This window comes from Bactrocera oleae, chromosome 2 (genome assembly GCF_042242935.1).
Source record: "Bactrocera oleae isolate idBacOlea1 chromosome 2, idBacOlea1, whole genome shotgun sequence".
In the NCBI taxonomy this organism is placed as follows: Eukaryota; Metazoa; Arthropoda; class Insecta; order Diptera; family Tephritidae; genus Bactrocera; species Bactrocera oleae.
In genome coordinates, this window is record NC_091536.1 from 10,522,560 (window position 1) to 10,548,801 (window position 26,242).

At 34.6% G+C, this 26,242-nt stretch overlaps 9 protein-coding genes across 15 annotated transcripts in view; 6 read left to right on the forward strand and 3 right to left on the reverse strand.

Annotated features, from left to right (window-relative positions):
- Positions 1-689: 689 nt before the first annotated feature.
- Positions 690-1,651, forward strand: LOC106622198 (uncharacterized). Its single transcript, XM_014241296.3, has one exon. The coding sequence runs from the start codon at positions 846-848 to the stop codon at positions 1,548-1,550; it is 705 nt and encodes a 234-aa protein (XP_014096771.1). The 5' UTR covers positions 690-845; the 3' UTR covers positions 1,551-1,651.
- A 798-nt stretch (positions 1,652-2,449) lies between these two features.
- On the forward strand, positions 2,450-5,370 carry Tpc1 (Thiamine pyrophosphate carrier protein 1). 4 transcript variants are annotated; one of them, XM_070108791.1, is made up of 5 exons: positions 2,453-2,672; positions 2,751-2,885; positions 2,948-3,613; positions 3,711-4,570; positions 4,627-5,370. In XM_070108791.1, exons 4-5 carry the CDS (start codon positions 3,810-3,812, stop codon positions 4,931-4,933), a joined length of 1,068 nt encoding a protein of 355 aa, XP_069964892.1. In that variant the 5' UTR covers positions 2,453-2,672; positions 2,751-2,885; positions 2,948-3,613; positions 3,711-3,809; the 3' UTR covers positions 4,934-5,370. The 4 variants fall into 4 exon arrangements, with proteins under 4 accessions (XP_014096769.2, XP_069964892.1, XP_069964897.1 ...); XM_070108796.1 differs by lacking the exon at positions 2,751-2,885; XM_014241294.3 differs by lacking the exons at positions 2,751-2,885; positions 2,948-3,613 and having other exon boundaries at positions 2,450-2,573.
- Positions 5,371-6,891: 1,521 nt separating this feature from the next.
- On the forward strand, positions 6,892-8,534 carry LOC106622206 (Methyltransferase like 4). Its single transcript, XM_014241304.3, has one exon. It carries the CDS (start codon positions 7,252-7,254, stop codon positions 8,293-8,295), a length of 1,044 nt encoding a protein of 347 aa, XP_014096779.2. The 5' UTR covers positions 6,892-7,251; the 3' UTR covers positions 8,296-8,534.
- Positions 8,503-9,891, forward strand: Mettl4 (Methyltransferase like 4). The gene has a single exon (XM_070108789.1). The coding sequence runs from the start codon at positions 8,507-8,509 to the stop codon at positions 9,608-9,610; it is 1,104 nt and encodes a 367-aa protein (XP_069964890.1). The 5' UTR covers positions 8,503-8,506; the 3' UTR covers positions 9,611-9,891.
- On the reverse strand, positions 9,625-12,001 carry CCT3 (chaperonin containing TCP1 subunit 3). Its single transcript, XM_014241303.3, has 5 exons — positions 11,842-12,001; positions 11,721-11,782; positions 11,126-11,625; positions 10,253-11,067; positions 9,625-10,192 (listed from the first exon to the last, which is right to left on the reverse strand). The coding sequence occupies exons 1-5, from the start codon at positions 11,873-11,875 to the stop codon at positions 9,972-9,974; spliced, it is 1,632 nt and encodes a 543-aa protein (XP_014096778.2). The 5' UTR covers positions 11,876-12,001; the 3' UTR covers positions 9,625-9,971.
- A 424-nt stretch (positions 12,002-12,425) lies between these two features.
- On the forward strand, positions 12,426-14,415 carry LOC106622203 (G-patch domain and KOW motifs-containing protein). 2 transcript variants are annotated; one of them, XM_036372984.2, is made up of 4 exons: positions 12,426-12,685; positions 12,747-13,459; positions 13,516-13,626; positions 13,720-14,415. In XM_036372984.2, exons 1-4 carry the CDS (start codon positions 12,543-12,545, stop codon positions 14,352-14,354), a joined length of 1,602 nt encoding a protein of 533 aa, XP_036228877.2. In that variant the 5' UTR covers positions 12,426-12,542; the 3' UTR covers positions 14,355-14,415. The 2 variants fall into 2 exon arrangements, with proteins under 2 accessions (XP_036228877.2, XP_014096776.3); XM_014241301.3 differs by having other exon boundaries at positions 12,427-12,685; positions 13,516-14,415.
- Positions 14,416-14,606: 191 nt separating this feature from the next.
- Arl6IP1 (ADP-ribosylation factor-like 6 interacting protein 1) lies at positions 14,607-16,338 on the reverse strand. Of its 2 annotated transcripts, XM_014241307.3 has the most exons (4): positions 16,200-16,338; positions 16,055-16,141; positions 15,538-15,909; positions 14,607-15,480 (listed from the first exon to the last, which is right to left on the reverse strand). In XM_014241307.3, exons 2-4 carry the CDS (start codon positions 16,067-16,069, stop codon positions 15,268-15,270), a joined length of 600 nt encoding a protein of 199 aa, XP_014096782.2. In that variant the 5' UTR covers positions 16,070-16,141; positions 16,200-16,338; the 3' UTR covers positions 14,607-15,267. The 2 variants fall into 2 exon arrangements, with proteins under 2 accessions (XP_014096782.2, XP_036228933.2); XM_036373040.2 differs by having other exon boundaries at positions 16,055-16,297.
- A 1,977-nt stretch (positions 16,339-18,315) lies between these two features.
- Positions 18,316-20,766, reverse strand: LOC106622209 (inhibitor of growth protein 1). The gene is made up of 4 exons (XM_014241309.3): positions 20,378-20,766; positions 19,904-20,263; positions 19,303-19,844; positions 18,316-19,227 (listed from the first exon to the last, which is right to left on the reverse strand). The coding sequence occupies exons 1-4, from the start codon at positions 20,514-20,516 to the stop codon at positions 19,021-19,023; spliced, it is 1,248 nt and encodes a 415-aa protein (XP_014096784.2). The 5' UTR covers positions 20,517-20,766; the 3' UTR covers positions 18,316-19,020.
- A 198-nt stretch (positions 20,767-20,964) lies between these two features.
- Positions 20,965-26,242, forward strand: part of Jupiter (microtubule-associated protein Jupiter) — a 169,022-nt gene continuing 163,744 nt past the window's right edge. The window contains exon 1 of one of the 2 annotated variants that reach the window (XM_070108837.1): positions 20,965-21,360. In XM_070108837.1, the coding sequence (XP_069964938.1) occupies positions 21,305-21,360 (56 nt within the window). In that variant the 5' untranslated portion in view covers positions 20,965-21,304. The remainder of the gene's footprint in view (positions 21,361-26,242) is intronic. The other variant, XM_070108846.1, reaches the window with a different exon arrangement.

Sequence of the window (26,242 nt, forward strand, 5' to 3'; positions counted from 1 at the left end):
GTAAATATTTCCCACAAATTGTTACTTATATTTAAGCAAGTAAAAATGAAATAACATCCAAGAAACGAACTATTTCGACCATGCAGTCACCAAATTTTTCGGGAGATGGCTAGCCAATTCTTAGGCTTTCTCGTTGCTTTTTATTGTACATACCTATCGTCAGATACCTATTACTGTACCATCGAACTTAGATACGGATTAAATTTACGATATTCGTTTATGCTCAGTTCAAACTTACCCGATCAATATTGGACCTCCATGTGGCACATGTCTAGATTTTTTTTCAAAGAAACAATTTTTCATATTTATAACTGAACGACGTGTCTCTTACGCTCGACCTAAGTAAATATTTCCCGCAAATTGTTACTTATATTTAAGCAAGTAAAAATGAAATAACATCCAAGAAACGAACTATTTCGACAAGGTTGCAATGTTGAGAAAAATGGGTGAAGAAGATGAGAGATCTTGAAAAGGTTTCCGGACGCTCTCTTCATGCGGCGTATATGTTTGGAATGATAAGCTTGGAAGTAGGGCTTTATATATAACGATCACCCTATTAGATAAGTAAGTATTAGTAACATTCGAAAGATCTTACAACAAGAATACTTTACACATTATACTTACAAGACAACTTACAATTTTTATCTGAAAGAAGGCATACATACCAATAGTCGTCATGAAATGTATCAGCAATTTCATTTTTTCATTAAAAATTTGTGCAGTAACAACTTCTTTCGGTGTAAAAATATTTTTAAAAAAATCTGAATACATAACTATTGGCTTATCTACAAATTCGAAATTTTCTATACGTCCATAAATAGTACATTTAATTTGAAAAGAAAAAAATGTTTGTTTCAGCCTTGTGTGGACGATCCCTGGCTCATGGTGGGCAACAGCTTATGTCAAGGGCTATCCTTTCCGCGTCAATTATTGCTAAGGCACAAACCGCAAATCGTTTTATAAATTATCGAGCCGAATGTTCCAAAGATGGTATGCGTTTGAAAAGACCATTAAAAAAACCACGAACCATGTGGTTAAATCCTGATTGTTGTTTGGATCCGTGTCCCAATATACAGCCACGCTTCGATGATCGCTTTTATAAAGCATCCGATAAAGCAAAACGCAAGTACACACAAACATGGGTGGAATGTCCGAAAATGAGATATGCTCGGAAGAAAGTATGCTGCTATGATAACATCATACAGCCAACTTTTAAACGACGTACTCACAAGAGAAAAATCGCTGCAGAGGAGTGTAAGCCCAGACCGACTAAATTGATGACATGTAAGACGACGTCGAAAAGGAAGTGCCCAAGATTTATCTTACCTGGTTGTAAAGCCGCTCGAGATCCTGCAAAATGTGTTTACGCACGGCCGAAGGTAGAGTGTCATAAAGTCTGTACGCCTTATCCGAGTTTCTCAGAATGTGTGAAAAAGAAAATCGGGCCACCACGGCCGATCGAATGTCGCTGTCTCGATATACCAAGTATGTGTGAAGTATGGATAGAATTTCGGCGAACTTTGGGCCTGAAACAGAAACGGAAACATTAAATCAACAATTACTAACACTGGACTAAAAAAAATGTAGGCTCTTTGTATAAAAAAATTAACCTTACTGTAACAATTAAAATAAAAAAAGTGTAACTTCGAAATACTTTGAAATATTCATTTAGTCAAAATTGTAGGATATTTTGAATCAATTTTACACAAATCACACATCGAGCTATCGTGCTGCCGATGTTTGTGGAGTTTAAAAAGTTTGTTACAATTTTCCTAAATTCCAAAACATAGACTTTCAGACATCGTGTGAGAGTTTGAGTATATAAGGCTATAGAGATCTTCCGGTGCTTTGGGTGATAGATGGTGGGGTACTTGCCGAAAAAATTACGTAATTATATATTTTCGTCTGAACACCACCCACCAAAACATATGCCTACATAAGTATATTTCTTTCATTTACTAAACGTCAATAAAAGTTTCCTCCCGTGGATGATATCATGGAATGGCTGAAGTTCCATTCCCCAAATAATTTGAAGAATGTTGCTGAATACAAAGTAATAAGCAGGATAAAAATCCGGGACCATTTCGGATAATTAGACCCGAATGTCATAGGAACCACTTAGGATTTTAAAACATGAAAGGAACATTTGAGCTAAACAAGTATTCTGCATGCAATGTCTGACCTCCTCGAATCTAAACATTACGTTAAACCATAACTGCGATTAGATGTTAGTGTTTTATTTAACAAAAAGAATAAAAAAAACACTGCTATAGTTTCGTGAGAGGTTATACGCTGTGTAAAATTTACAAATAATTCAATATTTTTAAAGGTACAAAAATTGGGAAAATGGTAAAATTATATTTCTGCCAATATTGTATATTTGATATTGGCAATGTTGTTGAATAAAAACAGCTGATGAGCTGTCAACCACGGCGAACCATCGCAACCATAGCATGTTCATACACAAGCACACGAACAAATATAAAGCAGTGGAAATATGAAGTGCCGCCTGTAGAATTTCATCAAGATCTCACGTACTACACTGGAAAACACCGAAAACTGAAACCAGTTTGGTATGAAAGCAAAAATTGTAAACAAAACTTATTTATGTACATACTGGTGGTGGCGGTAAAGAGGAGAGTCGATTTTCCAAAAGAAAGTCAGAAACACAGGTAACATTTACTGAGACAAATGCCAACTAGTCTTGTTTACTCATTATTAAATAAACTATCATCCGTGGCCGCAAAAAGAAAGTTTCGCTGCATAGTATTGCTTTACACGTCAAAGTACATTGAATAGCAGTGCACATAACTGCAAGTTGCATCCACACAGGCTTACCAAAATCATTATTTGAATCGTTTTAAATTATTTAGTGTTTGAGTTAGGTATGTAATCTTCAAACAATTCTGTAATCTTCATGACGGTGCTTTTATGTTTATTTTTACAGATAAGGTGGGTCTACAGATAAAATTTATTTAAAACATCTCCAAAGTAAAGACAGCTTAGCAGTTGTTGTTTGGCAGTAAATTATTTAACGTTAACAAAAATCGTGATTATAAATTGATGTTTTAGTATTCTCATATGGACCACAAGCCAGCAAATAGTGTTTCCTCGAAAATGCTCATTTAACTCAGTGAAAACCAAAATAATATAACAATGCTATGGCTGATTCCTAAATTGCTAACAAATTAATGCATGAATCACGTTATGACTTTCTGTTGCAACTATTTCACGCTTTATAAACATAAAAATCGGCATTTGTATGTATGCGCCTTAAAAGTCCATTGTATATACATAAATAATTGCAAAATATAATACATGTCGCTAGCGCAGCAAACTTAAAGTATCATAGTATTTATTATTATTTTAACTCATTACATTTGTAATAGAGTTGCACTCGTGAACTTACTGAAACAGCAGAAGCACATAACAGAGCGCCATTAGCCTATATAAAACTTTCGCTTCATTCAAGCACAGCTATTTACATTAAATATACAAGTTATTTGTCTCCGCATTTCATTATTGAAGAAAACAGAAGCTAAAGATTCGCTTGAGGCGATAGTCTTACACGCATATGAATTACTTGACCTAAAAGAGGTCATATGTACTTGTGGTATTTAAAAACAGTTTACTCATTGAAATGTGTAGATATATAAAAAAAAAATATAAAAAAGCGCACAACAAATAATCCACATTATTATTTTTTTTAGAAATATCTATATGTAGGTCGTACAGATTTTTACTCAAATTAAAGTACAAAATACGAAACGAAATCGGTTCTACTACATTGTGAACTTAAATTCCTGACAATGACGACACAACTGGATACCGCTAAAACAAATACTATTTCACCAACAGGCGGTGGCGATACGGCAGCTGAATCGTCAAGTTTAACTATTGACAATCAACGATCATCGCCAGATTTTAAAAAATACATTAAGGAAAAATGGAAAATAAACAGCGCATCGGAGCAATTGAGCCAAATAATATCCGGTGGCTTGGGTGCGGCAATTACACGTACCTTCTGTCAGCCATTGGACGTGCTAAAAATACGTTTCCAATTGCAAGTGGAGCCACTGAAAGAGCACATCAACCAACAATCAAAATACACAAGCATAGCGCAAGCTATACGCACAATCTACCGCGAAGAAGGTGTACTCGCCTTCTGGAAGGGGCACAATCCAGGTCAAGTGCTTAGCATAATTTATGGTGTATCGCAGTTTTGGACATATGAACAATTAAGTTTGGCGGCCAAGCAAACGACATACCTTAAGGATCACACAAATACATCGAATTTTCTTTGTGGTGCCACGGCTGGTGCTACGGCTGTTATACTTTCAACGCCTATGGATGTAATACGTACACGTCTTATTGCACAGGACAGGAGCAAAGGATATAAAAATGCAACGCGCGCTGTATCAACAATAATACGTACAGAGGGTATACGTGGAGTTTATCGCGGCTTAAATACAGCACTATTGCAAATTGCACCATTAATGGGAGCGAATTTTATGCTTTATCGAATTTTCAGTAAATCAGCTATGCAATTCTATAATGTGGAAAATCGCAGGTACATTTACTTTGGGTAAAATATTTATTAGAAAATAATATAATTAATTTCTAAAGCGAACTGCCGACATGGGTGCTGCTTGTTTTAGGCGGCTCTTCGGGCATGTTGTCCAAATCACTCGTTTATCCCTTTGACTTATTGAAAAAGCGACTGCACATACAGGGTTTTGAATCAAATCGTCAAACATTCGGTGAAAATATACGTGCTACTGGCATTTTCAGTTGTTTAAGGAAGACTATCAAACAAGAGGGCCCAACAGGTTTGTACAAAGGAATGGCTCCCACCTTATTGAAATCTACAGTCACGACAGCGTTATATTTCGCCATTTACGATAAACTCAGGCAGATACGTTGGTTTTCTTAACTACACATACAGAGGTTTAAGTTTAAAGTTAATTTTTATTTTGTATCTCACTTTAAGCGTCTGAGAGTGTTGTTAAAAAATGTTATGTAACATAGAAATTATGTTATGAATCCGACTTTTATTATTTCATAAGATGTTATATTATTGTGTTCAAAGTCAGCAATACTATATTTTAAAAAATAAACAAACTTTCCATTTTGTATAGTACTTTATAAGAAAGTAAAAAATAATACAAATATTTAAATTGCAACGGGAATCCGTCAACGGGCATATGTATGGTGTAAAATACAAACTGCAAACCAGAGGAGCCTTATTTTTTTTAATGTAAAACCTTAACAAATAAAACTTAGCGTAAACTAAAAATTAAAGTGCCTTCATTTCTGTAAATAAAATTTTTATCGCTTTTAAATTTGGATATAAATTTGCAAATTTTAAAACATGTTTTATTTAATCTTGAAATTAATGTCTTGGAACTCATAATTAAATAAATAGTGTGAAAACCAAATAAATCAATCGCGGAAGCTATAATACACTTAGCAGATGCATTTTTTATAGCATAAAAAGGTTTAAAAAGCTCTTAATCTTTATTTTGTGTGGCTAATTTCGTGAAGATACCTACTCAAATAAAAAAGTTTTCCATATAAGAACTTGAGTTTGATCGGTCAGTTTGAACGGCAACTATACTCGTTGTTGTTGTAGCGGTTATCTAATCACCGATTGGCTAACATGTTTAGGTTAATTTTCTTCGAATTTAACTAACGGTAGAACCAAGAAACCTGCTGTTTGTTGTTGTTGTAGCGACAAAAACACTCTGGAAGTAATTTCGAATTTCGTCTGTAATGGATGTTGGTTTGACCCCAAGAACGCCGTTCACTGAGAGGGAGTCCGTGAAGGTGTTGATGGTTCCACTGTGAATGGCGGCCAGTACATGTCTGAAGTTTATTGCGTCCGAAGTCTGGTCGGTATACTGTTTAATGTCGTCGACAAAGTCAAGGAAGGATCTCTTGATTTTACTGGTAGACGATTCCGCTTCAAGCAGACGACTACAGGGGTGGTTTCTGCGAAAACATCCCAGCAGAAACTGCTTGGAGAAGAGCTCGTTGTGTTCCTTAACCTGAAGCGGGCCTTCCTTTGTATCAAAAGTTACACCTAAACTCTTAGGGTTATTGACCATCCGAATTATAATGTCATCGACGGTAAGGTTCAGATTCAGTCTGTATTTTTTCGTCCAGTTAGTGAATATAGTTGCTGTATAGTTGCTGTGGATTTTGAGGGAAAGAGTGTTAAGTTCCTTGCAGAGAAAAAGCGAGAAAGGTCGGAGAGGGAGCCGTTTACTTTTGAGCACATGCCATCGATTCCACTGCCCGACGTCAATATCGTGCAGTCATCATCGTACGAGATGATAGAAATTCTCGGAAGAGAACGGGGAGAACACACAACCTTGCGGAAGCCCCTGTTTAATTCTACTTATCTTAGATGTTTGACCTCGAAATAGTACGGATGATTGCCGACCGCTCTGGTTTTTCATAATCCACCGCTTCCTGGAGGAAGCGTGGATTGTTCGATGTCCTCAAGTAGCGTTGTGTGTTTGATTGTGTCCAAAGCTTTTGAAAGTCCAGCGCTACGAGAATCGTCTTTTCACAGGGTGCCTTCTGGTTTAGGACAGACATAAGTTAAGTAGCTAAATCGACTCAGCTCGTCACGCCGATCACTTATTTACATATTATATAGGGTCTCCAACGTTTCATTTTGGTTCTGCTCATGGTATAAATATTAAACAAATAATCAAAATTATCACTATAGCACTCATATACCATGCTTTCCAAGGAAAATCAGCTGATTAATGTAAACAAAACAACTTGATTTTTGTTTATGCTCGTTTAAGCGTACAATGGGAAACGGAGAAGAAAAGTATTGTGCTGACAGAATTTTTTGCCGACGGCTATATATTGGAACCACAAAAATGTTTCTTCTTTTCATATTTTGCTAATATTTTAAAAATTAATATATAAACAATATAACATAGTTAAAACAATAAAAAAAATTATAATACTTGATAAATACCGCGGAATTCAACGGCGCCAATTGAAAACTACGCTAGCGCAATACTCTGCGCGCACGTCTGCTTGCTTATGGGAATCCCAAATTAATTGTACACATTTTGTTTTTTTGGTAGCTTGTGTATCCATTTATATACTATATCCACAAAACAACTTACAATAACATATCCAGGCATATCTAGTCAATAAATATTTAAACCAATAAAGACAATCAGCAAGAGCATAAAAACACCAAAAGAATATTTTTAAATTTCATTTATGGATCTAGTTGGGATAACAAATGCAAATCAGTGCAACCAAGAGCAGCAAACTGTTAGCACAGCCGAAGATTACAATGATAATTCGTCAGAATTGTATTACTCCGAAGAATCAGAAGATGATGATCCAACGGGATTTGGGCTATATGGTAAAATCACAACCGCACAACTCAGAGAGGCTTTAGAGGAATCAACAGCTATTGCTAAAGATGCAGTTCAACCAAACAAACTTGAAATATTTTTGCATCAAAACTATGGAGATCATATAGTCAATCTGGAGTCCACGGAAACAATTGAAACATCCGGCTTTCCATATATTATAATGTTTCACAGTTTTAATGAACATGCCTCCGAATTACGTTGCTACACTGATATGCTTTATAAATCCGCACTGCAATACGGAGATGACATATGCTTCGCCATAACAGATTTTGATAATTATGAAGCCGTGCTAAATTATCGGCCACGCGCTGAAACCTACTGGAAGCGTTGTAAGAAGCTTGGCTTTAGTAAGTATCGACGGCCGGATATTTACGCAGTAGACACAGATAATCACATTTACCAATTCGTGGGACAGCTGAATGCCGATAACTTAAAGCAATTTAGTCATCAACTAATGAATGATGAGTTATATAAAAGTGAAACAATACCAAAGGACGACGAAGAGGGATTTGTGCGTATTGGGGTAGCAAGCAATTTTGAGCAGTTGGTCCTTAAAAGTGATATTGATATTTTCCTAGTTCTATATAGTAGTAAATGCCCATGTTCGCGAGAATTAATGCCAATTCTGGAGGAAGTCGGGAAGCTTTTACAAGATGAAGATATAATAGTAGTGAAAATTAATGCAGAAACAAATTATTTACCATTAAAATATTATGCTTGGTATTATCCAACAATACTCTACATAAGACGAGACGATAAGAATAATTTAATAGAATATAGTGCATCGACGCGTTCTGTCACGGACATTATTAACTTTATAGCCAGACATGCTACAGATGATTTACTGGAATATAACAGAAGCGGTAGACATAGATTCGATTAATATTTTATTATTTTCCATTCTTATTGGTTAGTATGCTGATTTTTGATACTAGCCGGAAATCGCGCATAATTTATTTATTGTGCGGCATAATAAAACAGCTGATGTTGAAAGAAGTAATCAATAGCAAGTTAAAAGTTATAAGTGAAAAAAACTGAAAAAGCAGTGTATACGGCCGACTTCGGCAAAATGTAAATTTCGTACCTAAATAAATATGTATAAATTCGAAATACGTAATAAAATCGCCATATATCTCGATCATCGAGAATTAATTAATAGTATATATAACGACGATACTGAAGAAGTAGCAGAGGTTTGGGAATTGCGAGAGGAGCTTTTCCATTTTCATGAACGTGTAAAAGATGCTGAGGATCGGTGCAGTGCAACGAAGGAAGGCGAACAAATTAATCCGAGGAAACGACGAAAATTAAAATACATAAATGCACTCCCAGCGCTAACACATTTAAAAACATTGGCAGAGGAGACTTTGCAGCGCCTGAAGCAATGTGTACAATTCGAAACACATACGGATAATAGTTTTCCACGCTATTGGGAAGAAATTACTATCGAAGATTTTCCCACCTTTAATGGTGTTAATAAAAACGCCACATTTCAACGATGTAAGTTTGGCGCGCTTTCTTACCTCATACCACCGCATTGTGAATTTTTCAATTGTAATGTCGAAGAGTTAACAAAGTTACTACCACAACTAGCGCCCAACTCAGTTGGCTACGATTTAATTGTATTAGACCCACCTTGGCGAAATAAATACATACGCCGCCTAAAACGTGCGCGACGAGAACTTGCTTATAAAATGCTTAGTACCGAGCAGCTAAGTCAAATTCCTATGTTGCAGCTAATGCATAAACGTAGCATAGTGGCCATATGGTGTACAAATTCCAGAGATCTTCAGCGTGCTGTTGTAGAGGATTTGTTGCCGAAATGGAACTTGCGTTTACTACATACATTACACTGGTTGAAAATTAACACTAATGGCAAGCTAATTGGACCCATCGATACAAGTGGTTTGCAGAAGCAACCCTTTGAAATGTTATACATAGCATGTCACTTGGAAACTGAACCAAATTACGGCGCAGATTTGCAAAATGTAACGACGATTTTAAGCGTGCCCAGTATTATACACTCACACAAGCCGCCTCTTATACCTTGGCTAAAAGAAGTGCTTCCCGAAAATCCCAAATGCTTAGAGATATTTGCGCGTTATTTGCAGCCCCAATTCACATGTATAGGATTAGAAGTTTTGAAACTGATGGATGAACGTTTATACACTAAGCGCAAAAATAATGATGCGAATTAAATTAAATCATCAAATTTAAGTTCTTTTTCAATTTATTGTTAAATGTTAATGAGAAAGTGTAAATTACATATATGAAGGCGACGCTTATCTTGCACATCGTCAAAAGCGTTTGCGATATAGTTCAATAGCATACGGTAAAATTTTAGGTTTTACTTTGTATCATTCACTTTTAAGAGAACTCAAAAACAAATTTTATAAGAATGAATAAAGATATGTTGTGTTTAACAAAAACACAGTGCAAATAAAAATATCAAATTTTTTTAAATTTTGTTTTAAGCAAAGTGAATTGTAGTTTTATATAAAGTATATATTAGTGGCATTAATATGGTAATACAATTTGATCATTCCTTTTCCCTGCTCTTTATTCTTGGCCCTGTGCGGCGGCAGCGGGGTTCACAATATCATCACCTCGTTTTTTCGAGCCGGACACAATATCGTCTATACGCAGCAGTAAAATAGCAGTCTCAACAGCGGTTTTATATGTCTGCATTTTTACAGCCAATGGTTCCCAGATACCCTTGACATTCATGTCAACGATTTCGCCAGATTCGCCATCGATACCCCAAGCGCAGACGCCATCACCTGCATAAGGATATTGAATTATACATTGTTCAAAGTGTTTTCACTTTTTCGACTCCTCACCTGAGTGGGATGCATGTTTTGCACGCAACGCAGTTAAAGTACGAATAGTATTGGCCCCGCAATTTTGTGCCAGCGTACGTGGAATGATTTCCAGTGCTTGTGCGACAGCAGTGTAAGGTCCTTTCAATTGTTTACGTGACAACAACTGAGATACAGCCATTTCTATAGCACCACCACCAGCTACTAAACGTGGCTCAATAATTAAATTTCTTGCTACATGTAGAGCATCTTGCAAGTTACGTTCTGTTTCGTTTAATATATCTTTCGAGGCACCGCGCAGCAGGATTGTGCACGCTTTTGGGTCCTTGCAATTAGTTATAAATGTGAAGTACTCATCGCCAATTTTCTTAATCTCAAAGAGGCCAGCACCAGTGCCGACATCCTTTTCTGACAATTCCTCGGTGCGGTTGACAATCGTTGCACCACATGCTCGTGCAATACGTAAATTATCTGTTTTACGCAGACGCCTGATAGCCGTAATTCCAGCCTTGAGCAAATAATGTTGCGCCAAATCGGAAACACCTTTTTCTGTGAACACAATATCTGGTTTGACGGCGATAATATCGGCGCAAATGCGTTGCACAAACTCCTCCTCTATTTGTAGCATGCGTGTGAAATCCTGTTCGCCAATGATTTCTACGTTTGTTTGACTTTCACCCTTTTTATATTCAAGAGAGCAATCCAACAATACGATACGTGGATTTTCGATGTAACGTCTCATCTTAGGATGGGTTACATCCTTATTGATCATAACACCCTTCAGCACACTTGACTCGTCAATGCTTCCACCAGGGATTTTCTCCACTTTAGCATACCTAAAATCAAAATTTTCATAAATATATATATCCACTTTAGGTATTTAAATATCCTTACCGCTTAATGTCTACTTCTAAACGGCCGTTATCGTTCAATGCCACAGTCTGGACAGCATCCAATGCAATTTTCACCGCTAAATCAGACCATTTGCCAATAAATTTTGTGCCTACGCAAGCCTTAACGACTTCGGCCATTTTTGCTTTGTTATTGACATCAAGTGGTACACTAAGGTCTGACTGCAAGTGTTTGATGATGTCCTCTAGAGCTTCACGGTATGCACGAATAATGACTGTGGGATGGATTTGTTGCTGTAAAAATGGCTCAGCGGCAGCCAGCATTTCTCCAGCCAAAACAATTACAGAAGTTGTGCCATCACCAACCTCTTCATCTTGAGTGCGAGCAATTTCAATCATGCTCTTGGCAGCTGGGTGTTGGACAGTGATTTCACGCAATATGGCATTACCATCATTCGTCATTACAATGCCACCCATGGGATCCATAAGCATTTTCAACATAGCCTGTGGTCCTAGACATGTACGAATAACGTCCGCAATCGCCTATAATTGAGAAAATTCAACATTTTGTATCATATGTTCAAGAATATTCGTTTATGAATTGTGTAGTCTTATGAGTCACACTGCTGTATACTCACCTTTCCGGCATTTATATTCTCCAGCTGCACCTTGCGGCCAAATTCACGTTTTGTGTTTTGGCCTAATAGAAAATATATTAGCTTTATCGAAATTGTATTGTTGTAAACTTATATTACTTACTTAACACAAGTATCGGTTGTTGTCCTCCAAACATTTTTAAAGATTTTTATTGAACTTTTTCACAGTTAATTGAAATCACTCGTGCAATGCTCGCGTGCGGCTACTGGTTGTCAAAAGCAAAAGGTGTTGGAATGACATGAGCAAAGTCTTGTGAGGTTATACGAATTTTCCACTGAACTGTATCAACTGTTAAATGACAGTAAAATGAAATAGAAAATTACTGTTTACTTGCTTTAAATGCTGTGCGCAAGAAAGAAATAAAAGATGCGCGATATTGAGATGTGTTTATTATTGAAGTTAAATTATGTTATTATTTTTTAACTTTAATAAGGATATAAATTAAAATAATTATAATAGCATTTAATTTCTTAATTTAAAATTATATTTTAGCTTGTTAAGTTTAAATTTAATATATATTTAATTATGAATAACCATAAATTATCAAATATAACGTATACCTGCTTTAGGAATTTCTAGAAAATCCAATTTCATATATATAATTATAATTTTAAAATAAATTTTTGAATTTAAATGTCATCTTATAAATATATATATATATGGTAACTTTTACTTAACGAGTTAGTGATATTTTATATATTTTAGAGTATTTCCAATTGCCAAAACATAGTGCTAAACAGCTGATTTTGTCTCATTTGTTTATACGAGTTTAACAAAAATAAGAGATAAACGTTTACTTAAAAATGGACTCTAAGAAAATATCCTTTGGATTTAGCAAAATAACAAAAAAAACAAATTTGTTACCATCAAACAAAGATAAAGAAAAACAGGAAAACAAAATTGAGCTCATAAAATGCTTGGAAGGCCAAGAAATAAAACTTATAGAGTGAGTAAATCCTGTGCAATATTTAATAATAATATTTATAACTGACTTTTGTATATTCCAGGGAAAAGAAAGTGGATGCTCCAATGGTCATACCATTAAAGGAAAATACAAAAACATCCGCGGCACTTGCCAGTTTAATTAAAAGACGTGCTATTCTTTTAGGTGAGGCAGATGAGCCTCCACCTAAAGAGCAACCTAGTCAAATAAGCAATGACAACAATGGAAATCACGTAAATGAAACGATAGAGGAGAGAGCGGCACGTGAATTGCTTGCTTCCGTACAAAGTAAAGGCAATGAAACTATTGATCAAAACCTTGTGCTACCCGCGTTAAAAGCAGACGAATTGCCACTTGATGGTGCCAAACAATCGACAATAGATGATTACGACAATGTGCCCATAGAACAATTTGGCAAGGCAATGTTGCGAGGCATGGGCTGGACTGAGCCTATTCAGAAGAAAGGTGAAGCTCCAGCTGATGAAATGCTATTTGTACGACCAAAAGGAATGGGTTTGGGCGCTGATAAAGCACTTAAGAAACAACCGTTATTAGTGGCACCGGAAAAGAACGAAGTACTAGAGATAAAGAAGCAAGCATATGTGCGAATTTTGGGTGGTAAACATAAAGATATGTATGGGCAAATTGAAGGTTTTGATGATCATGCTGGTCGTGTTATTGTAAAAATGGCAATAGGTGGAGGCAAAGAAGCCTTCAATGAATTCTTGTGCCAACCCGTTTCGAAGAAAGAGTATGCGCAGTACGGCAAATGCATTAGTAAGAATTAAGAGTTAAATATTAAAAACATCGCACTAATATTTAATATTTTTCAGATACTGTCAAATATGAAGAATACAAACGAATGGAAAATGAACACGGACAAATTATTATAAAAAAAGAAGAAAATCATAATAAACTTTTATCGCTGAAGAATGAGATTAAAGGCGAGTATAGAAAGGAATGCGATGACAAGTACAAATCAGAGCATAAGCATGGATATAAGGGTGATGACCCACGAAATAATGATAAAATTTCAGAAAAGGCCACACAAAAAAATAAATATGACAATGGTCGGGAACGCTTTGATCAACACAGTAGTTCTCGAAGACAGCGGAGCGATGACCGACAAAGTTACTACAGTAATGGTAGTCGAGATGAAGGAGACAGACGGCGCGATGGATACCGAGATAGCAGTGCTCGCCATTTTGAATTAGATAAACAATGCAGCAGCAGCAGTCGCCGTGAACGTTACGACGACCGACGTAAAGAGTGTGTTGCAACCAAACGTAGATCAAGGGAACACAGCAGTCGGATCGATCATGAAGAACGCCTATCGTCAGCTAGTAGCTACAGCAGGCGTCAGCAGTACACTGACGACACCAGCGCTTCTTCTGGTACTGATAGTGATTCCGACTCAGCCTATGAACGTAAGCTGAAAAAAAAATCTTCAAGCCACAAAACGAAGTCAAAGAAGAAGAGTAGTAAAAAATCAAAACGTAAACAACGACATCGGACAACGGATACAGAGACTTCCACTAACAGTGATAGCGACGATGACGAAGATTTAAGTCGACGCGAGAAAAAGCAACACAAGAAGAAAACAAAGAAAAGCAAAAAACCACGTTCAAGATCACGATCACATGATCGCACCGGTAGGAGATCATTGTTGTAAAACAAAATAATAAATTCCGTAATAAATATATACTATATCGTTTGTATAAACTAAAATCAAAGTTATTTTGTTTACAATTATAATAGGGATATTTATTTATTGTGTAAAATGTCAACACTCACGACTCAATATTTTGCTTATATTTGTAAATTAATAATGTTTATATTTTAATATGTATATCGCCCATAGGAAAAATTTTATCTATAATTAAGGGTTCCAGTTCTTCATTACTTTCATAATTAATAAATCACATTTATATAGATATTACTTAATTTTTTTTTTATTTTAATGGATCATCATTATGCTGCAAGTAAAATGTTAATGATTTCGAAATAAAATATTGGTTGAAAGATTACTTAATGGCACTAAGTTTAATGGCAATATTTTTGAGAAATTAATGAACTGATTGTTACGTTGAATTTTGTAAAGATATAGCAGGTTTAAGAGTACGTTAGCTTACTTTATATCTAAGACATTAAATACAATTTTTGGTGATTCATATGTTGATGTTTTTCGGATTGTTGCGTTGAAGCTTATATCCAAAAAACTTTCTTGTGGTAGTGCAACATTCAAGGAGAACATTTTAATATATTATAATTTAATAAATTTGCGCATTTACGCTTCCGATTTTTTTTTTCATTTTTCATAAACTCAGTAATTCATTTTGCTTTTTCGTTTTTGTTTAGTTTTTAAAATGCCAAATGTTAAATGTAATAATATTAAACGCACTATCCGTACATTTGTGTAATGATTTTCATAAATAGTATAATAAAAATGAGTAGACTACAAATTTATAGCTAAAATAAATAAATTTAAAAATGCAGTTTGTTTTCAAATTAAAAATCTATGCTGCGTTTTTAACTCTTTAAATTTCATACGCATTTACTATTTCTTCAGAATTCTACTTCGCTCTTTAGTCACTTTTCTTATTTTTTTCACGCAATTTTTGGAATTTAGAGTTAACAGCACATCCAAAATAGTCTTTGACCTTATAAAGCAAATTTTTCTGTTGCATGCCTGGATATAAGCACATTATCATAGTGATCAAGTACATCAGCAGTAGATTATTTATTACGGTGCCAATCCAAGCGAGTGTCAATAGAGTAATACTCATGATAGTGACAAACTGGAAATATAAGCAGTTGGTTATTTCAAAAAATGTTGGCCTCATCTTTCCACTTACCAAAGTGGATTTCCTTTCCTTTGCCGAGAAGAGATATTCATACCATCCAGTAAGCACTGCTTTTAAATAGCATAATTGTGTGCAGACGCGCTCAAATTGCTCTTCCTGGTTACCATTCCAATTATCTGGACTGAAGAGAAAACGCGACACTGATGGATACACGTAATCTAATGCTAGCGAAAACAGACCCACTAGTGCCAGCGTTGTTACAGTAGACATATCCAATGCCCAGAGCAACAAATAAAAACCGCTAATGATTGCAGTAATGATTGCTGGATAATAATTTTTTTCCCAAGACAATACCGAATCTAAATGTACTATGAGATTACGCCATGGCTCCAAATCATGCTTTAGTTTGTTGTATGCTCGCTTCTGAAAGTCAATGAATAAAATTTCAACGAAGTTTATATTAAAAAAAAAATTAAATAAAAATGATTTGGCCGATATAAGTGCTAATATTTTGCAAAATATGTAGGCATGAATATTAAATTAGCTTTAATAAAAATATTTCTCTTACCTGTTCAACAGACATTTTTCCTTTTCAAAAATGAGTCTTTACGGCAGAATAAAAAATGTTGCAAAATTTAATGCTCTGATTTTTGTCCTTTGGTAAAATCAATAGGCTTTTAAGCAGGAATAGGCAGAAAATATATCCACTTTACCTTTCTCGATCTGTGCGTTTTCCCTCGCAGATTGTATTGCGCTGCGATTTTCCAATGCGCTTTATGCGTTTTCCGTTTGTTGTTTTTCTGTGTTTTTGTTGTTGTATAAGAACCGTTCTCTTTGAAAGTTGCAGGGATGATTCAACTTAAAACTAGCGATGTGTTTATTTTAACAAAATTATCTTTAACTGCACTAAAATTTGGTCTACGTATATTATTCGATTCTGTATATAATTGAAAACTGCCAATTTATCCGCAAATAATTAATTTGCCTTTGCCTGTATTAATATCTTAAAGATAGTTAAAGTATAAAAAACGATTAAAGCACTATTAGAGCCGTTTCACATTGGGACGCAAAATAGTCTCAAACCAGTTTATTGTGGGCGAGGGGACGACGAGGAAAGACGAAGGGACCGTGCCACTCGTGTTCGGGTGGCACGCTTTGTGTTCTTGTTCGTAACAGCTCGCTGCTACCCTTTTCAGCATTCCTTTTCACTTTCAAATCCTTTGAATGGTTGCAAGAGCGCTCGGTTTCAAATGAATTCGATCGCAAATTTGAGTTCTGTTATCTATTTTTGTATGTAATATGCAAATACGTATGCATATAATAATAGAAATATTATGACAAATTGTAAATAAGGAGAAAATTAAGATATAAATTATGGAGTAAAGAAATTATGAATTTTTAATACGGAGTAAAGAAATTATGAGTTTTTAATACTTAAAGATTAGGAAATTCCTATTATAAATTTGGCCTTGAAAATATTAGTTGCGGATATTCAATACATTCTTGTGGATTAGGGAATTCCCGTCTTTAGTATTCTTTGAAACTATTTAGCGGGTAGGTACTTGTATTATGCATATTGTTCTACCATATTCATGGTAATTCATTGCAAGCAAAATGTCTCAACATACAAATGAAATACGCAGCACGCAGTGTTGCGCGGTGTTGCGCAGTCGAACCGCACAAATATTTACGAACATTTTGTGAAAAGGAATGCAGAAAAACTAGACTCGAGTTGCTGGACTCTTTTTGGCCGTGTGAATGCCCAGAGCGACACCAAAAGAAAATTTGAAAAAAATGCGACTCTTTTGAGTCCCTGTCTGAAACGGCACTTACAAACAAGGTTTTTAAATTTTTCAAGATTACTTTAATTCTACCGTAGCCATTTCAATATAATATGGCACCATCAAAAGCACGGTTGCAATATTATAGAATCCACTTTTCATACTTAATACCATTTGAGAACAAATTAATTATGGTATTCTCCTAATTGAGCCTTCAAAACAGTGGAGAGTTACATATTTTCTATCTAAGTGTGCTTTTACATTGGGACTCTTTTGACCCTCATTTTTTCAAATTCTCTTTAGGTGTCGCTCTGTGCATTCACACGGGCAAAAAGAGTCCAGCAACTCGAGTCTAGTTTTTCTGCATTCCTTTTCACAAAATTTTCGTAAATATTTGTGCGGTTCGACTGCGCAACATTTAGAGCGTGTTGCATATTTCATTTGTATGTTGAGATGATGGTCACACATTTTGCTTGCAATGAATTACCATGAATATGGTAGAACAATATGCATAATACCTACCTATTTCATAGAAATACTTAAGACGGGAATTCCCTAATCCACCAGAATGTATTGAATATCCGCTACTAATATAAATGTTATAAACAAGAACACAAAGCGTGCCACCCGAACACGAGTGGCACGGTCCCTTCGTCTTTCTTCGTCGTCCCCTCGCCCACAATAAACCGGTTTGGGTTACAAAAGAGTACCAATGTAAAAGCACACTAAAGAGGTGTGGTTTCTTTTAAGAGGTTTCACTGAAAATAACAACATATTTTTAAATATCTTAAAGGACAAAATGTGTGTGAAAGTTGAAAAATTACATACTTTTACTTCATTGATCTTTAAGCGCAAGCAAAAAATTATAATAAACATATCAGTTCCTTAAACAAAAAATAACATTTCAAAATACAACTGGCAACTCCCTTACATAAAATCATAAACCTTTGATTGTCGGAACTTCGTACTTACCTGGCAATTACTCCTTGAAAAATAATGTCTTCTTTATATTTATGAAACTTCAGATTTATTTGAAACAAAATCAACGTCAGTGTTTTATAAATTTATATTAAACAAAAAAATAAAATACAAATTAAAATACATTTTCATGTTTTAAGTAGCATCAGTAAAGAACATATTTTTTGCCAGTATCTGACGTATGACTTAAATATTTTACAGTTACAGAGAATTTAAATTAAAATAAGTTATTAAAATCCAATTATCGAAGCGAATTTGAAAATTCTCCATGTTAAATTTACAAGATCTTCTACGATACTTAACATTTTTATGTAAATTTACATTTTCTATGTATAAAATATTTACTTCTTTTACGTACTAGGTTTTTAATTTATTCTAATACAATGTACATTATAAGCAAAACAGAAAATTCATTATGAAATATTAAAGCAGAATGAGAGCCGCAACCATACTTTGCGAACAAACAAAAGAAAATGTATACAACTCACTATGTGCAGGCGTTACTTTATACTTTCAGTTTTTGAAAATAAATTTAATAGACATTGATATTTATAAATTTCAAGTAGAAAATTCAAAATGACAAAAAAAAACGTAAAAGTTTATTGCTTTTCACTTGCCGTTTAATAATGGAATTTGAGCTGAACCCAGTACAACGCCTGCACCAAAGTTTATATGGTAACTGAAAAGAAAACATCCTTCGTTGTCACTATGCGGTCGAGTGGAATAATTTTTCAGCTCTCTTTCTAACTTTCTGCACTTTTTTCAACTGTCCTTTCTAGGTTTTTTCTTCTTTTTCTTTGTTATAACGTTCTAGCTCTTTAAGAAATTGAGCTTTTGGTTTCATCACATTTGGACGATCCCCTCGACAATTCGGGCAGAACCACTTACCTTTTGGTTTCAGTACCAGTGAAACGCACGAAAAGTGGAACCACTCGATGGGGCACAGGTCATTATCGCAGAGTATCATTTCACCAAAAGATATCTTTCAAACAAAGAGTATAAAAAGATGTATTTATTGTAATAAAATTATTTTTATCAAATGTATTCTTTCACATACCTGATTGCATACACAATATGTTGGTTCATCTGGATCAATTGGATCCGGAGGTGGTGTCTCTTCACGTACATTTGCCTGCGCTGATGATTGTCCACCTCGTGTCTTTCTTTTCTTCTTCTTGCCGGAATTGTTACCACTTCCCGCTCCAACTCCAGATGTATTTCCACCACCAGCACCACCGCTGGCACTGGCATTTTGATGCTGGGAATTATGTTTTTTTTGCGCTGCAGCACTAACAAGAGATATTTTCTGTCCGATTTGTCGTTCATTGCCACCTCCTCCATTACTTCCACCACCTTCGTTAGCAGAATTTGATTCATTTCCACCAAATTCCACATTACTGTTATTCATAATCGCACTCTCGTTACGCCTTCGAGAACGTTTACTAGCCGAACGTTGACTTTCTAGGCCTGTCATTGAAGTCGTACCTGCATTGCTGCCGCCATTGATAGTCCCACTACCACTGGTACCATTACTTGCATGGCTAGATCGCTCAGAATTCGGCGTAGAGCCACCTCCACCTGCACCGCTCGATAAACCACCTAAAATAAATATCAGTGAATTTTGATTTAAAATTTTTTTTTTATGAAAAGCCAATTACCATTTGCACAAAATGTATTATCACGTGTAGGACTTGAAGCTCGCGCTTGTTTCGCTGGTGTTGGCCCCCCAATTTCGTCAGCTTGTTGCAATTGATCAATACGACTCTGTTGCTGTTGCATTTCCTCTTTAATATCGAGATTTTTTTGATCACTATCTAGTTGCCGTGTCTTATGATCTATCAACTCCTGCAATAAATTTACTATTTGCATTTTTTCATCACCCAATTCTTGTGCTTGTATAAGGCTCTGTTGCATGCGGGCAATAGCTCTGGCACGTCTAGTACAATTCCCTTCACTGCCGTTATTATTCTGTAATGAACGCCACAAATCGTAATAATGATCAACGTCACGCAGCAGGCCTGGAAATATGAAATTAATACATATATAAGATATTTCGCAATCGAATTTGAAAGGCAATTGCCCACAAAAGGTTATGTCGACTTGATTATCAATCTTTCACTTGGAATACTAACTCCTGTACTGTACATCTATATCACGTATACGGGACAAATGCCGTTGCACATCATCTGGAAGATTTTCGACCGAATCTATATAATTATCGACATATGTAGCCGAATAGAGTAATGCTTCAGTTGAAACGGGATTCAACATTTTGTAAATGATAGTTTCTTAACTTTCTGGAACCACATTTAATAAAACTTGAGCATTTACTCGCCTATGATTTTATGTTTTACAGCAGCGCTTGCTACTTTCGCACTTCACTAAATATACAGTGATGAATATTTTTCTATACATATATTCTGGAAATAATTTAGGGAAAATCTCCAAACTTTTCCTATTTGTTGAGATGTTTAACGAATCTGTGTGGCGTATTTGTGGAACGTGCCAGTGGTCCTCATTCGTCGACTGTACCAATGTGGATATTAATTATGCATTGTAATAGATTTCTTATGAGCAGCTGCAGAGTTGCATATTCGAAATTTTGATGAAATCTCTCAACGCACTCAAAAAAATCCAGCAAACTAATAATTGCCTGGCGATTACATATAATCGATACATTTTGATTTGGTAATCGTGTTTCCCTAGTCATTTCGCCGGTTATTTGATTTCATTCACTTTGCGTCTTTTGTACCATCCGGTCATTATATATTGAGATCATTCGTTTGTTATTTCGCTTTTATCCGGTTTATATTCCTTGTTTGGTAACATTTAATTTTTTAATACCGCTACATTCGAAAGAAATTTGTGTAGTGTGAAAATCGGCATCAAGGAAATTTTTTTTAGTGCTATAACCTAAAAAGTGCTTAACTATCCAAACGGTACTCTATAAAATTAAATTTGTCAAGTGTTAACGTGAGCGCATTCTTACGTACGGTGTTCACATTTTTATAAACTTTGAAATTTGAATTTCTGTCGAATCAAACACAAAATCAATCAAAATGATCAGCAACACTAACTTCACCGGCATCACCGATAACAACAAGCCCACTAGCAAGTAAGTACATATATATTTAGGTGAAGGATATATTAAAAGGCGTGCGGTGCAGTGCAGATTTGGTGTTTTTTGTGAAAATTTTCTAGTTCAAAGAATATTTGGTATACATAATTCACATATTTATATGCACTTGATCATATTTTCAAGTCTTGCTTTCTGTATCCTTTTATATTGCCTTCGCCAACACATACGCGCGTAGAAAAGGGAAACGTGATAAATAAAAGATGTCTACGGTTGCGCAGCTTACTTCTCGTGTATTTGCCATTAATACCCTTTGGAATAGTGCGACAAAAGGGAATGCGAATAAATGAGAGTGTAGAGTTAAAGATACAAGGATAAAGCATTCCCTGATGAACACTTTTTTAAGATGAATTTAAATTTTTGTGATTTTTTTTACGTACATATGTAAAAATATCTACATATATTGTAATGGGAACTTTACTACATTTTGTATTTAAGTTGTGGATAAAAAAAAAAAACGGTGTGCAGGCTCATCTAGTAGTTTCAGTTAGTTTACATATAGGTATGTACTAATATTATATGGTATACTTTCATAGAAAACATATGAAAATTCAACTTGTAAAGATAATAGAATAATTTTAATATATTTAAGAATATAATTTTTTGATTGAGAAATCTGTCTGAAGGCGTTTTTAAATATAATTTGTACATTATTTATTTCTGCATTTTGTTTATGAATTATGAAACTATAACGTTGGTTTTGGGTAATTTTGTTTTCTATGCTCTCTAAACATATGAACATATATACGATGTATTTATGGCACATTAATAAAATTATAATCGTATATATTTCGTATTTTTTCGATAATGGTAATGGATACAAAACATATATTTTTATCTCTTTGAGTTTTGCAAAGTTGATAAAATTATTTTTAATTTTAATTGTGAATTTTGCAAGTCTATGTAGTCTATACATTGTTAGTCATTCTACAAACGCATAATAAAAGGTTATACAATATAACATGCAGTTTGTCTTATCGCTAAATTAGCAGAATATAGAGCGTTCTGCTGCGGTCCAATTACTAATTGTTTTCCTTTTCGCCTTTGCATGAATAACGTGAGAATCGGTAAGTGGATTGACGAGCAGCTGATATTATATTATTGTTTTTATTAGTTTTCTATTGTTATTCTAAACCAAGTGTTATCGGCATATACTTCATGGACCAACACGCACACGTTTGTAGATAAACAAACTGCTGATTTTGCTTGTTGAATTCGATTTAGACCTGAACTGACCGTTAGAAATATTTTAAAAATTAAAACAACTAAATTTATTATATGACATGCTGCAACTGACAAATGGTATATATGTACATACATACATACATATGTATGCTTATCTTATGAAAAAGCCTTATCGCCGTCACAATTTGCTTGTTATAGCTTTGACTTCCTAAAACTTTCGCGTACTGAACATAGACGACCATGTATACATACATAAATATGTACGTGTGGATTACTGGCTACTCTTTTTCGTGACTTTTGCTCTCTGTTTTTTTCACTGCTCGCTGCCAATTTTCACACCAATTCAAAATAACGATCGTTGGAGCTCTTGACTATGGGCAAGCAGTGGGTGTCATATAGCGTAATTGTTATACTTCTCATTACTTTGGCTTCGATATACACCGACATGTATATATAGTATATATAATTAATATATTGCCGTAATATAGACTTCACTCAACAACTGAATCTTGCCATACAAATTTTATCGAAGTTGGTAGCAACTTTTTTATTAATCTCAAATTTGTTGCTGTGTTTTTGTTTTTGTAGTACATATGTATGTACTCGACATACGTTTTTTCTTCCATCTTGTCTTCCTACTTACCAGCTGGTGATGAATAGCTATTTAGTTTTATTTCTTCCTCTAACTCTTTCGTGGATTGCTAGCAGTCAATTCTGTTGTTGTTACCGATAACATTTAGGAGGAGGCCTTTATTCCACGGACTTTAAAGCGCAATCTTGTGAGTCACTGATGCTTGGCATGTGCCGGTAAAAGCTTGTGTATTATGCGTACATATGAGCACACTATTCATACATACATACTTATTTATTTCATATGTACATACATAGATATGTACAGCTACGAGCAATAAAATAGTAGTGGACAATAGTTAAATAAATGTTGCTATATATTTGGACCTGCATAAGATATTGGTAGCAATTACTTTTAAAATAACGTTCTGAAGTATGTAACGTCTATCTTTCACCCAGTTTGATTATGTCAAATGTATTCCGTTATTTCGTAAAACAGATAACATTGCGATGCTTGCCTTTCTCAGCGAACAGTGAAACAGTAATGGACAATAAAATTCGTACAAAATTTTATTACACGTAGTTTTTAATATGAATAAATAGTAAGTTATACAGTTATTTCCCATTTTTTAAAATGATAAATGTATAATGTGTTTCTATCCTGAATCCCCTAAAACTGGTTCCCACTACAATTTTATTGCTGCCAGCTGTATATACCTAAGATAAAATTATATGAAATTTAGTGCATTAAGACGGTCTTTGAATTCGTTGATTTATATTGAAACAAGGAAAAAACGTTGACTGCGGCCAAACCGAACCTATAATACCCTTCAATATATATAATACCCCCCTATAATACCTCGCAATGTTACGACTATTCGAATATTATTATTCGGTTAATATTCGTACGAACGCTTACAACCCGGATGTTCGAGTATTCGATTTTTGGGTTATTTGAATATTTTTATGAGCCCTAGTACATATTATATTAGAAAATAAAGAGGTTTCTAAAAATCGCTAAGTATGTGTGAAATTAATACAAACACTTAATACAAGTACAAAATGAATTAATTATATTTTTTTCTTAACTTTCATCGCGTTTTAGTTTTCATTAATTGCTTTCTCTTGCTACAAAAATGTGTCCTACTTTTATTTTATTTAATTTTTTAATTCTTTTTATTTTCGTCATCGCGTGCTAACTCATCACTTCCACTGAAATACATATACTCATTTTGGTTAAAGAACAAAGAGAATTACACTTAAAAAATAGTAAATTACGGAGTGCCACCCAATCGATGCTATTTATCGCGCCACTCAATTCTCTCATACATAAATACGTATATTAGGGTGGGTAAAGCAAATACGAAAATTTTTTTTTTCGCTTGGTACTGTGAAAATTATGTTCATAGGTTCCTTTACAAAAATCTCTCCAAATATGAGCTCTTCATTGTGACGGGAATGTTCTCCGCCTTACAGTTTTCTATTTCTTTCTTTTTATCAAATATATTATATTCATATCTTTCGTTCAACTATTTGAAAAAATATCTCGTTTCATAGATTTTGTAGGAAATTGAATGCTCTACAAAATGGTCTCTTACGATTTTTACGCAAACCTAACCGTTTATAAGATATTTACGGTTGAACTTTGATTATTTTAAAGAGATTTTTTATGAGTTTTATACCTCAATGCAAAAAAAAATCATTATAATTCGGAAAACTCATAGTTTTGTAGGAAATCGAATAGAATCTATGAAACGAGATGTTTTTTCCAGCAGTTGGAAGCGAGAAATAATTTTTTTTTATCTTCCTTACCGTTACAATTAAGAGCTCATACTTATAGAGATTTTCATAGACGTGTCTAACAACCTATTTTTCAAAGTATGTTACCAAGCGAAATAATAATAATAATTTTTTTTTGACCTACCCTAATGTATGTGTATCATAAATATAAACATATTCATATGTGTTTGCACTAATTTCTTTTTGAATTACATATATATGCCCATCTGATAGAAGTTCAATATCAAGTTGCGGAACTGATTCATACGCTTAACAGCCGATGGCAAAACTTTTGACTGATGAATCAGCTGATTTATATACGTAGATAATTATTTTTTATGGAGACAATTTTTTACTTCAAATTTATAATGCTACTATTTCTTTAAATCTATGTAAAACATTTTTCAAGTAAAAAAATATAGTTTTATCTATGTACATACATACATAAGTATGTATAATTTTTCAGACAAACGCATATGATTTGATGTTATAGCCAAGAATATGGCTTTATTATAAAGATAAGGGTTTACCATTACGTTTTAAATATGATTGATACTGACTGAACTGAATAAATTCCAGACGAAACTTTCGACTGATTTTCGCAGCAATTGCAGCTGTCTGTTAGCAATAACGCGCCGAATATTCTCTTCTAAGCTGCCAATAGTCTCCAGCTTATCTGCTTAGACAAGCAATTTTACGTAAATCGCAACGCATCCCCACTAGGCGAGATAATGCGCTCATCAAAAGTTTCCTAAAATAATTTGATTGTCAAAAAAATCTCAAAACTGGTTTGTGAGTTATCGTCACTCCAAATGCCAATATTTTGTTTATCCAACCCATTTTGGTTATCCATCCATTCCATACTTTGCTCCATAGCTGCAACAGCGTCATTCGTGCGCACTCCGACGGCGTCTCTGACGGTGCGCATTATTCACTAAATAGACGTAATGTAAAATCGGTCCATGGTTGCTGGAATTATCGACCCTGCTGGGATTATATCGACGGAATATTGGATGTAGGGCGCGAATCATTATTTTGGTAATAAATTTGCACGATTTGCAAACGTTGTTTCGAAGCTCATTATAAAATAGCAAAACCAAATTGAGTAGAAATCAAGTGACAGCTGTCAAAAAGACCAACTCCGAAAAAAGTATTGCCTCACTGAAAACCACTCCTTCCACCATTGAATAATTTTTATATTTCTTCATGGTCGCTATTGAGTATAATCTAGTAGCTGCTTCTGAATGAGGCATATAAAACAAATATTAGAAGGTATTCTTGGCTTTATACCCTGAACAGCGTCTATTAAGATTGCTACGAAGTTTGT